The sequence below is a fragment of the Oxyura jamaicensis genome, chromosome 1 (genome assembly GCF_011077185.1).
Source record: "Oxyura jamaicensis isolate SHBP4307 breed ruddy duck chromosome 1, BPBGC_Ojam_1.0, whole genome shotgun sequence".
NCBI classification, from domain to species: Eukaryota; Metazoa; Chordata; class Aves; order Anseriformes; family Anatidae; genus Oxyura; species Oxyura jamaicensis.
In genome coordinates, this window is record NC_048893.1 from 48,872,481 (window position 1) to 48,884,893 (window position 12,413).

A 12,413-nucleotide genomic window follows, 5' to 3' on the forward strand; every position below is an offset into this window, starting at 1 on the left:
ATTTTTACTTTTAAATAGAGAGAACTTTAAAAGAACATAGTTTCATACCTATAGAGAATTAAGGTATTTAGAGAGTATTAATTCTGCATCACTAATCATTTGAACTGATGCCTCTTTTTTAATGAAAGTGTCTGGAAGAAAACACATTACTTGATGAACAAATGTTCCGTATTATAAAACTGTAATTGCAGCACTTGTCAGTAAAGCCTGTCCCCATTGTTCTTTTCAGCAGAGTAAGTCAGCATAAAGCTATGGTACTACATTACTGTAATTGTGGCTTTGATTTTGCATAAGAATTAAGAAGTTGTTCAGTGTACAGTGTATATGTTTGTTAAATAGGTATATCAAGCCTAAATATAAGTAGAATTTTTACTGAGGTATGGAGCGCATATACAGCATACCTACGTACTTTGGGTTCATTCATTAACAACATTTAAAGTATTCATCTCTTCTTCTGTGATCTACTTTTCTAAATATATATATATATATTTTTGAATTTTGGAAGCCCAAACAATACTCAGCATTTACTAACCAGACTGCTTGTTCAAGATGTTGTTTCAAACACCTTGCTTTCACATTGAATCTTTTCTGGAAACGTGCACTTTACACTCTCTGCAACATTTATTTTCAAATGGATCCAACTCTACTGAGTGAAGGGTTACATGGAAAAAAAAATAAAAAAATGTAAGAAGTGTGAACGGAAATCATTAACATGTTGTCTTAAGCCAAATGATAAAGATTTAATTAACTGCTTCATTAGCAGATGAGGTAAAGTAGATTTCAGAAAGTGGAAGCTCCTGAAGAAAAAGAAAAGCTGAGGAAGAAAAGAGGGAAGAAGCAGATGTATTCAAGATGGAAAAAAAATGGGAATGAGGATGAGAGAAATGAGAGTTAGAAATGAAAAAGGAAAGTAAGGTTTTCCATCATGTGCCTCTGAATAAAAAAGGAAACCATTTACAACAGCAAATGGTAATATTTACTCTAGACTTATTTTATCATTGGTCTCCATATAAAAAATAGTGATATTTAAGCTTATTTCCATAAAATTTCCAAGAGCATTAACCTTCATATCAAAGCACTTGACTGCAGACATAAGTTACCTCTCCTCTGTTCTGCTGTTGTGGTGAAATGCAGTTTATGGAACCAAAACCACTTTTACAACATCTCTTTTTATCTCCCCATCTATGTTATCATAAGCATATTTCAAAAATTATATTTGGGCAATGTTAATGGTGCTGTATTGAATATTCAAACTTCTGTATGTCAAAAGGAATCTTATATTCCCCAGTTTGAGATTTTGTTACAACTAGCAATATAGAACTTAATATTGGTTTTATATGAATTTAAAGACTTAATTTCCTTGTTCTTAATGTTTGGAAATAATATTTTGTTCTCAGAGCCTGATAAAGTTTCTGCAACCATACCAACCACTAAATCAGAGAAAATTTGGGGCCAATTTAATTGCAGTGTAGGGTTATTTTTTTGTACACATTACTTTCCAAGATTATCATAAAAAATTTTACTCTTTTATAAAACAAGGAAGATTATGCAGGCAGGTGCTTTGTTACTCCCCAGATTTATCACTGTACTTTAGGACTTGTGCAAGGGAACTGAAAGGCTGTTCCAGAACTCAGGAAGTTTCAAGGGACAGTCATGTTTCATCCTCTTTTGCTCAGGCAGCTCATAGCCCTTTCTATCCATTGTGCTGCTCCTGGCTGGGAACTGCAGCAGCCAGCCACCTTGCTCAGAGCTGGTACACAGAATACTTTCTGGCTTTGTGCACAAGTGCAAAACGTGTGCAGCCATGTTTGACCCTTTTTTGGCCCATACTGTCATTCCTGCATAAGGATAATTCCGCAGTTAAAAAGCAAGTGGTTAGTTTTGGTTTGGTGGTTGGCCTTCAACAAAATATCAAGATTCATTTCAGGAAGGCAAGACAGCTGAAATGCACAGCTTTAGTTCAAACATGTTCTTCACTCTTACATCAGGGGCTCTAGCAGCCTGTTTGCTGTGAGTCAATTGGGAAGTCAAACTTGTACACAAATTTAACTCCCTCACTTTGACTGAGCTCTCATCTTTTACCATCAGCAGAGCATCTGGCATGTGGAGTTCTATCAATAAAACTTTAACAAGTTGTTATGTCTTGGGGTGGGGCATGTACTTTGTGTTTGACACCTTCCCCCCTCACTGGTCTTCATTTTTAATAATAAATTCAAAAATATCTTTTCTGATTCGCAGTCTGTCAAGAAAAAAAAAAAAAAATCTGAGACTGAGCTGTATTTTCCAGCTTTGTTTGAGGAGCTGTAAGAGCTCTTGGGCAGTTACATTTTTTAAGTATGCACGAAAAGTGCTTGACAGGCTCTGATGCCAGTAAAGTAGATTGTATACATAATGCATATCAATTCTTGTAGTGTTCATTGATTTGGAACAAATTTAATCTTCCAGTGACCTTTCTTAAAGAACAGTAGCTTTGCTGACATTGCTAAGTACTGAATCCCACTAGAGTGAGTAGGGGAAACTTGCACATAGAGTAGCATCTTCATTATCTTTGCTAGTTGAAGTGCTGCTAATCCTACCTCTCTAGGCACGCAAAGGAAGCTGGAAAGAAACTGCATTATCTATTAATGTGTTATAATGTCAGGGTGGTTTTAGAGAAAGAAAAAAAAATGTGGATAAGAATTTAGAATAAATCAGACAGTTTCAAGGTTCTCTAAAGAAAGACCAAATGCATTGCAATAATCTTCTCTATTTTTAGTATATTGAATCAATTCCTCAAAACTCCAGGTAAACAGAATTTGATATAGAGATTTTTAGTGGCACTTCTGCAGCTGCTGCTTTGAGAATGTGTGGTTATAAAAATAAAAAATAATAATAATAATAATAAAAGAAAATTGATCTATGGAAACAAATTCATTATGGTTTGTATAAAACCTGTTTTTTTTTTATTGCTGTAGGAGAAAGCTAGAGGTCATTGAACTGAGGGACTGGGTGTCCATGGTGTCCATGGTGTAAAAACAAAAAACAAAAAACAAAAACAAATGCTTGGAAGTTGCTAGTGACTGACATAAGTATTGTCCTTGATCATTTCTTGAAACTGAACATTTTGAAATTGCTGTTTCAACTTTTAAATGAAACTAAATTTTAATTAACAATAAAACATTCTGTTGTGTCAAAAAAAATATTACCTAAAAACTGCACAGAAAGAAAAAAAATCACTTTGCTGGTTGCTATAGCAGCAGAAGCAGAAACAGTCATGACAGAATGATCTTTAACCCAAAGGAGCAGAAATGCTTTGCTGAACAAAGTGTAGATTCTACTTCAAGAAGGGAATTATGTATATGCTTGACATCTTTTGTCTAAATGGATTTCAAATAAGAATGAGAAGTATGCATTGAATCTTTAGCCAATACAAATGAGAATAGATTTGCTGTATCACTAAGCATCATAGTACTGGTAGACCTTTTGGACAAGGTTTTTCAAGAGATTGTGGATCAGGGCAGCATATCCCCAGCCAGTCAGCACATTCCCCATATGATAGCATATCAAGCATATCTCAGAGTAGTATTGTATCCCATCTGTAGGAGATTGCATTGTATAGTTCAGTAAGACTTCTTCCTCCACTCCTTGTCCTTGCTTCAGTGCACCCCATACTTACCCACAATGGTAGAGTTGTGCTTAGTTGATGTATGCAGAAGCCCTCCTTTGCCCCAGGACATTTCTGTGATGTGATTATATTGCTCATTGTTAGTAGGAGGCACGGCTTCAAAGTTAAAGTTGTGCTTAAGTGTTTTTCTGTAAGCATAATGTAGCCAGGTATTTTGTTAGGTTCAAATGCCTGCTTGAGCTGAAAGTTACTTGAAGGAAAAGGGCTTGATCAAAGACTACTGGGTATGCCTGTTTGGAGAATTTCAGGTTACATACAAATTGCCACACAAATTTTCCCAACAGTTGAAGACATGCCATTAAAAGATGGAAATGCCGTGGAATTTCTGCAGTAGTGAATAACCTCAGACCATCACTTCTTCTCACCGCATTAGTGATTTCAATTATTCTGTGCAGTGTCGAACATGATCAGATTGGATCTGGGGAAGTTAGGGAGGTGTGGGAAGATACTTCTCTCCTGAGCAAATAAGATTTAGTAGCAATTCTATAGGAAACTGTATGCAAGTTTAGTTCAAACATGTTCTTCACTCTTACATCAGGGGCTCTAGCCTGTTTGCTGTGAGTGAATTGGGAACTTGTACACAAATTTAACTCCCTCACTTTGACTGAGCTCTCATCTTTTACCATCAGCAGAGCATCTTGTAGGTTACACAAATCTGTGTTGAATATTTGATGGATTCTGTTGAATATAAAACAGTGGAATATGATGGAAAATGTCTTAATTTTTATAGTTGGCAATAACATTTTTATTATCTATTTATTGTAGGTTGGAAATCTGCCAAATGATTATATGATAACCCTTAAATATGTCCCGAAGATGGATAGCTTGGTAAGTACAATCACTTCATGATAATTCCAATAAAACAGCCCACTACAACCTATAGTGGTGATAACATTCTGTAGCTAGTCCTATGGCTTAATAAGTTACAGTTGAAGGATTGTTGTTCCACTTTTGCAAGTATTCATTTAAAAGACAGGAATATATAGTGATTCCTGAAGTCACTAAAAACCTTGTTAATTACAAGAATCCTGAAAAAATCTTTCTTCATGTTCCTTTTTTTTATCATTTTCTCTGAAAAAAAAAAATAAATACACCTAACTATGGTATTATTTCATTATGCCAATTGATTTTTTTTTTTTTCTTAAACAAATAATTTCTTATGAATTGTACTTTGGAATATATCCTAAAATGTCATTCTAGTTTAAGCTTGTAGAAATTCTGTTAAAGTACAGCAAATGGACTAGACAATGAAGAGAAGCCCAAGTTGAGCAAATAACAGTGTCAGTGACTAAACAAACAGACAAAAAGTGAGGACATTATTTCATTCAAACATGCTGTGTATCATTCTTTCTATATAACTCCATAGTTAATACATAATGATGTTTTTAAGTAAACACCTACCTTCTTTAAAATTTTATAGCCTTTTGTATTAAAAACTTTTTCATACTATCTTATTGCTTGTTCTACTAAATATTTGTCTAATTTTTGAAATATTTTCAAATATGTTCTCTCGGTTGTTGCCTGCAGTAAAAAAAAATAAAAAATGGAGAGAGGAGAGAAGAAGAAAAGAAGTTGAACACAGAAATTCTGCTGAATGCATATTCCTTAAACTTTATTCCTTTGGCAGGAAAATTCAGCAAAACAAATTCTATAGAAGTCATGTACACTAGGTCCTATATAATACAATTAAAATTAATTTAAAAAAAAATAATTAATTGCTCAAAATAGCCATTACCAGTAAGACAGGCCACCATCCCCTGGCTGCAATGCATTTTGCAATTCAACGATTTCAATGCCTACTCTGATGAGCATCGGTGGAGAGCAGCCATAGCCTGGATTCTGCTGTCCACTTAGGGACAAGCTGCCCAGTGTGGGCTGAGCTAAGTTCTCTCTGCTGTTCTATGGGAAGTGTTTATGTTGTGGATGAAGACCAGGGAGTCAGCTTGAGCGATAGACTCCCGGTTTTCTCACTGCTTAACTCTTACCTCCCTCTGTGGTTCAGTTTTGGCTGCCAGTAAGCAGTTTCTTCTTCTATAGTTTAAACGCCATGTCATCTTTCTGCATCACATCCAGAAACCTAGATCCAGTTTACATTTATGATGAGTAGCCAAGAATTAAATAAGAAGAAGGGAAGTTTAGAGCTGGGATTTCCATATTCACTCTGCTTGTACACCACATTCAGTAGTGGTGAGGGAAGGTGCAGCTCTTGGCTGCTTGCCTTCCCAGGAGGAAGTATTCAGCGGTATTCACGTCCTGCTCTGCCAAATTCCTCTCTGGGGATTTCAGGTTGTGTACCACAGCACATACCACAGCAAGGACTCGCTGAATATGTAGGTTTTGTTCTGGAATCTAAAAGGTCCCTGCAAGCTGAGAAACCTAGGGCTTTGCATAAAGCAAACATCTTTTGTTCAGCTTTGAAAAAACTGAAACAGTGCTTTGCAGGTTTTTTGTTGTTGTTGTTTTTCAATAGTTTTCAGTCTCCAGTGTGTGCACAAAGTGAGAACTGTACCCAAGGTAGAAAAACTAGAATGTAAATGACTAAAGGTAGGAAGGCAGAGTGAAAGTAAAGGAGATGGAAAGCCAGTGTAGTGCATGTAACAGGAACAGACTGACCTGATCCATTAAACAGAATGGTTGTTGCATTATGCACTAGCTCAAGGCACTTGAGTGGTGTTAAAAGTAGTCTTGAAAGAGCGAAGTGTGTAGTCTAACCTGAAGGTTAAAAGGCAAAGATGACAGCAGTAAGGGCTAAATTCAAAAGGAGAGATAAACTCCAAACTTTTAGATAAATGTAGAAAGAAAAAGCTAAATGTCATCATTGTACCTGCAAATACAGAGGAAGTCAGGTTTGTAAGTACTACAAGATATAATTCCTAGTCCAAATTCACAAACACATAAAAAGAGCAGAGTCAAACCTCTGTTTCTCCTTGACAAACAATGTCAGGTTTGTCAGTTTTAACAGTTTCATCCCCGTGTTTAGTAGGTATTGAGAAAGCATGGGAATGCATGTCTTGATATTATTAAAAAGAAAACTTAAAGTTCCCGTGAAATACAGGTTTGGAGGTCAAAACAGTTCAGCCAGAGGAGATTCCCATGCACTTGCTAAACCACAGGAGCAGCAAAACAGAATCCTTGCTGAAATTCCTACATGCTCCTCTTGCACACTAGAAGCAATTAGATTTTGCGCATCTCTGCCACAGTAGAATTTATATCCACAAAACCTCAGAGAAAGTTTGCAAGTTTGCAGCTCAGAGTAGCTACACCAAAGCAAAAGAAAACTTGTTTTCTGTCTCCTGATGGGAGATGCCTCAATGCATGCTGCTTGAATGGAGTACATTTCAACAAACCAACGCTGATTTTTGATTCTGCCTCTCTCCTCCTGTTGTAGTGCTTGAATGAGAAAAGGGAAGCAGAGAATCAAGCCAAACACTATCCATTTCACATTTTGTTTCATTCATTTTAAAGCTATTGATATAATTACAGAACACTTAGTAGTGTGTGAGAGTTGTACACAAAAATGAAACCTGAGGTGGAGCTAAACAATGTTTGCTTTCAGTTCTCTAAGCATGGAAGCCTAGTGATCTGGTTGGTCTTTGAAAGTATGGATGTTTCTTCCTCATCAAAGACATATACAGATCATGGCAGAACAGCTCTGTTACTTAGAAAGTTATTTGTCTCTAGGTGATGATATTGATAGTAGTAAATAGTTTTTTTAGAATAAAAAATCTGTATGCAGATTTATTGCAGAAATTGACTCAAAGTCTAGAAACAGGTATATTAAGTCTAGAAACAGGTATAGTGACAGAATTTTCCCTTGTGCTGCAGAAGGAGGAATGAATAGTCTCATTGGATGCTGCCCAGGAGGGTTGTAGAGTCTCCTTCTCCGGAGACATTCAAAACCTTCTTGGATGCATTCCTGTGTGACATGATTTAGGTGTTCCTGCTCCAGCAGGGGGACTGGACTAGATGATCTTTCAAGGTGCCTTCCAATCCCTAACATTCTGTGATTACGTGATTCTGTGGAACATTCATGGAACATTCAAAACAATTTTAGTAATACGGTGGGTACATCTTCCTTAGGGGTTGCTGGGCCAGAATCTTTGTAGCTGGCAGGCTTGAATGATCATTTGACATTTTTACCAGTTGAAAAATTAGCTCCATATATGGAACAAATTTCCATAACATTTACTGTGAATAATGCAATATTTATTGGGAAGAGATTTCCATATACATGTTGCGATGTGACTAACACATCAACACGTCACCTGCATTTCTATTGACCATACTGGGTTAGGAGTTAGGATGGTTTCTTTTTTTTTTTTTTTTTTTTTCTTTTTTTTTCTTTTTTTTGTTTGTTTGTTTGTTTGTTTTGTTTTGTTTTGTTGTTTTTGGTATTGTTTTGGTTCTTGTTTTTGTTTTTCTGGGGAGAGTGGAACTGGGTGGCTTTGTAATTTACTTTTGTTACATAAATCCAAATAAAAGAAGTTAAAAACTCCCTGTAAGGTGGCAAAATGAAGGACCAGGTTCTAATCATGTGGACAGCTGTATAAACTCTATCTGCAATCTAGCTGCACAGGAATCAGTTAAAGTGTTTGAACTCTATTCCGGTGGCACGGATGTGGCAGATACCATGACAGGTTGTGTAAAACTTTTTTGTTGTAAAGAACTCAGGAAAAGAAAGACTTTTAGGTATAGAAACTATTCTTAGGAATGGCATTTAGTAAAAGCACTAAGAGAAGTTCACTGAGCTAACTAGTTCAGAGGTGGATAAAGGCACACATGGATTTCCATAGCAAAACATCTATGGAATTATTTAAATCTATGGATTATTTAAATCAAGAATCTTTGGGGTTAACTGAGTCATGTAGGGTAACAATGATACAAAGAAAACTGAGTATGGTTAAAAAAAAAAAAAAAAAAAAAAAGGAGGAAAAAATAAAAAAAGCAGTTTTTTTTTTTTTTTTTTTTAAAAAAAAAAAAAAAAAAAGGTTAATGAAAGCATGGAAGAGGGTTCATAGTAGTATGTCCTAAGGCTCAAATTCTCAACAGATTGATGCTTAGCATTCATTAAGAATTTAATGACAGGATGGCATCAAACAGGCAACTATAAATATGTCAGTATCAGTGAGAATAGAAATTTTACCAAAAGGACTGAAGAAAAAGTTGGCTGACAAAAAAGAAGGTGATTTTTAATTTAGACATTCAAGATAATATAAATTTGAAAGAACAAACTAATCTTTTGCACATTGAGTTGCATAACCAGTTTTTGGAAAAGTGTGATATTTAATATATCTCTCTGTCTTTCTTTTTATCCCCTGACAGCCTAATCACTGTTGGTTGCATTTGATGGTGCCTGAATTTTCAAGGAGTCTACATAGTCTTCTCCAGAAATTTTCTGATATTTCCGATATGTCTGATGTTTTAAGCAACTATTCAATCATCAATAATCTCACAAGGATAATTAATGATCTTATGGCATGTCTAGCTTTTGATAAAAATAAGGTAATCTAATGCAGATTTTCTACTTTTATGTTGGATACTTCTACTTAATTTTTTTACAATTTATTTTCATTTCTATTGCTGTATGTCTGAAATCCTGCTTTGTTCCTGTTCCTGCTGTGTGCATTGTGCTAATGTTGGATAGTTGTCATCTCCTGTTTCAAAGAAAAATGGATTACATGAAATTACAGTATATGCAAAGACCTTTATACAGTTATATAAGTAGTGAAATTACCATCCTTAAGATAATTAATTCATTCATGTCTGTTTCCAACAAGTAGAAATTTTCCTTGTACATCCAGCTTAAATTGCATATTTTCCTAGTGACCTTAACGTAATGTAAAAATCATGTGGTTGAAACTATTAATATACTCTTAAAGTACGTATCACAGTTTGTGAGGCTCAGAAAGCTTCACCATGATTTAATGTAACTTTTTAAGGTGCAGCAAAGACTAGAAGATATTGCTCCATTTCCATATGTTTCTGAAAGCCAGCAGCAGCTGAGAGGATTCTATGATTCTCTGGATATCTGATGGATCAGACATATGAGATGTCTGATTCTCTAGGATGAAATTGATAGGGAAAATTTAACTTTCAAATCTCTTACCCAGCTCTAACCAGTCTATCAGTATTTAAAAGTTCTGTAGTCAAAGGTATTGTCTCACTGAAAAATAATGGCCCAAATTCATCATGTTTTACATGTTTTATAGGACTAGGATTTCATCTTCCCTATACATTTATTTTTGTCCAGGAAGTCCTCAGATGTAGTAATTGCTTCTTTGCATTTAGAATGAATTAAATGCCCCAAAACACCCAATGTCATTTGTTGTGGTATAAGCTTGTAACCTTGTCATATATTGCCATTATATTTCTGAGAATTTATTCTGTAATTAGATGTTCCCTATCTTTCCATTCCAAATTGAATTCTGTCCAATCTTCAATTTATGTTTTTTGTTTGTTTGTTTGTTTGTTTGTTTTCTGTATTCTTGTCATTATGATTCAGGACCCTCAACTGGAATATGGCTGGGAAAGGGGAAATTTATTTTGCAGAATGCAAAAATGAGTAAATACCCTGTAATTCACAGAAATTCAGCATTAAAGAGGAAATAATTTTGGAACCAAGAACTAGGAAATTTTCATTGGTACACATTTAACTTTCTTACCATTCCTATTAGGAGTAAAGAGTAGCAACCCCAGATCAAATTTGAACTGCTGGCATAAGAAACAGCTGTTGTGAAAGCCAGGGTCAGGTAGAAAGAAAAAGAGAAAAAAAAAAACATAAATGATCTTAACATGGACCTCAATATTTTTGTTTAGTCTGGCATAACAAACTTGTGTGTTAGACCTCAAAGTAATTGGGCTTCCTTGTTTATAGTCCTGTTCTTATTTTTAGGTACATTATCAGAGATCTCAGCCTGCTTCTATGCCACGGTGTATCCTAGCTATTGTATTCTGTTCCCTGTACTCTTACGACAATAGCTATGATTGTGTTGTGTTCCTGAATTCAGATTAAAAGGATCGTGCAGAACATAACAAAGTAATGTGAAATCAAGGTTTTGTTTATTTGTTTGTTTAATGAGTGATCTCAAATTTAGATGTATATATATATATATGAAAAGAAAAGAAAAAAAAAAAAAAAAAGAAAAACCTCTTCATTTTCAGCATGAGATGGGAGATTGCTTTCATTCCTTGGCATTTTTACAACCATGGATTAATATTTTTCTGTTTGCAAGATTAATTTGAAATCCTCATATCAGAGGGCTTGTTTGTTTCGTTAAGGTTGTATACAGAAGATTTGGTCTTCTGCAGGTTAAAAATTTAGCTATTTTATGTCATCTTTGGATACTTTAATCATCTGTTGAAGTGATGAAATGAGCGTCTCACTTCACCCTTTCAAGATGAATTCTATATTTTACCCTAGGATTTTATAAAAGAAAATGGTCACCTTTATGAAGAACATCGCTTCTTTCCTGAGCAGTTTTTTGAGGTCTTTAATAGTACCATTGAGGTCTACAAGGAGTTTGCAGACACATTGGATAAGAATGACTGCATTCTTCCTTCAACAGTAGAAACACCAGAGAATGGTAAGATGGCTCTTGTTTTGGGGAACAGAAACTAAGTATATAGAAATGGGTGATTTTCTTTCAATTTCAGAGATGGTGAGGATCTGAAGCTGTATCTCCATGTCTCTTTTTACTGCAAGTTAAAATTATGACCAGCACCAAAACTTGTATTTCTGTTCTAAGTAGAGTTATATCTGGTAGTAAAGATAATGCCATCACTTCTAATGACATCATTCCTTAATATAATCCAAATAACTTCACAATACTCTGCTCTGTTTCTTTTCATCCCAAACACATCCTGGATCAGCTTTTTACATTGTTCTTATTCTTCATCTTATCTACTATTAATGCTCTATTTAATTTTTATAAGGCAGTAATGGAGTCCAAGTTTGCACTACTTAAAGAATAGGAAGCTAGGACAAGTTGTAAACTGAAGTATTCTCAAGTCGTCTCCATAACCATCCCACTCCCGAAAAGGGTCATGTTTGCTTGATTTAAAAGATTTAACTTGGGTGAGGCTCTTGCAGTTCATTCTCATCCTTCCAGTAAATTGAGGTTTTGTATTCTCTTTCTTTTACTTTCTCTAGTGACAGCTATTAGCTGTTTTAATAAGGGCAATGTATCTAGTTGCCCAATTACACTAGTAGTAACTAGAAGTAGATCAGTGCTACAGCCTAAGAACACATTTAAAGTGATTGCTTTTCCAGAATAGCTATTCAGCAGCAGCTCAGTATGTGGACACATATGTCTCTTAATAAGGCTTCCTTTTTCTTGTCTTATTAAGAAAAAAGCCCTGTAACTAAATTTTTAGAACAGCCCTGTAGCCAAATCAGAGTAGTCCTATAGCTAATCATCTTATATAGAGTGAACTGTATTTTAAGTTACATAATGCTGACACACTCGTTTTCTATTTAGATTCCAGAGTCGCTGTCACAAAAACAATTTTGTTTCCTCCTGTTGCTGCCAGCTCCCTTAGGAATGACAGCATTGGCAGTAACACTAACAGTAAGTACAAGTGATTGAATTAATATATGTGTCTCCATTTTGTTCTGGTGGCTGGTTGTTATGAGAGCTCAGAGGAAAAGAATGTCTTAATTGTACAAATTAATGGGAAATTACTTGTGCCTGATGGTGTACTATGTGTTTCTCAGCTGCAATAGTAAAATGCAATGAACCTGTCTAATCAA

The 12,413-nt window shown here is 35.1% G+C and overlaps 1 protein-coding gene across 3 annotated transcripts in view; it reads left to right on the forward strand.

Annotated features, from left to right (window-relative positions):
• KITLG (KIT ligand) overlaps positions 1 to 12,413 on the forward strand; it is a 57,693-nt gene that overhangs the window by 29,927 nt on the left and 15,353 nt on the right. For 2 of the 3 annotated variants that reach the window (XR_004754097.1, XM_035337655.1), the window contains exons 3-6: positions 4,430 to 4,492; positions 8,987 to 9,166; positions 11,085 to 11,247; positions 12,142 to 12,235. Coding sequence is in view for 2 of the 3 variants with exons in the window: in XM_035337655.1 (XP_035193546.1) it covers positions 4,430 to 4,492; positions 8,987 to 9,166; positions 11,085 to 11,247; positions 12,142 to 12,235 (500 nt within the window). In the remaining variant the exon portion in view is untranslated. The remainder of the gene's footprint in view (positions 1 to 4,429; positions 4,493 to 8,986; positions 9,167 to 11,084; positions 11,248 to 12,141; positions 12,236 to 12,413) is intronic. The other variant, XM_035337665.1, reaches the window with a different exon arrangement.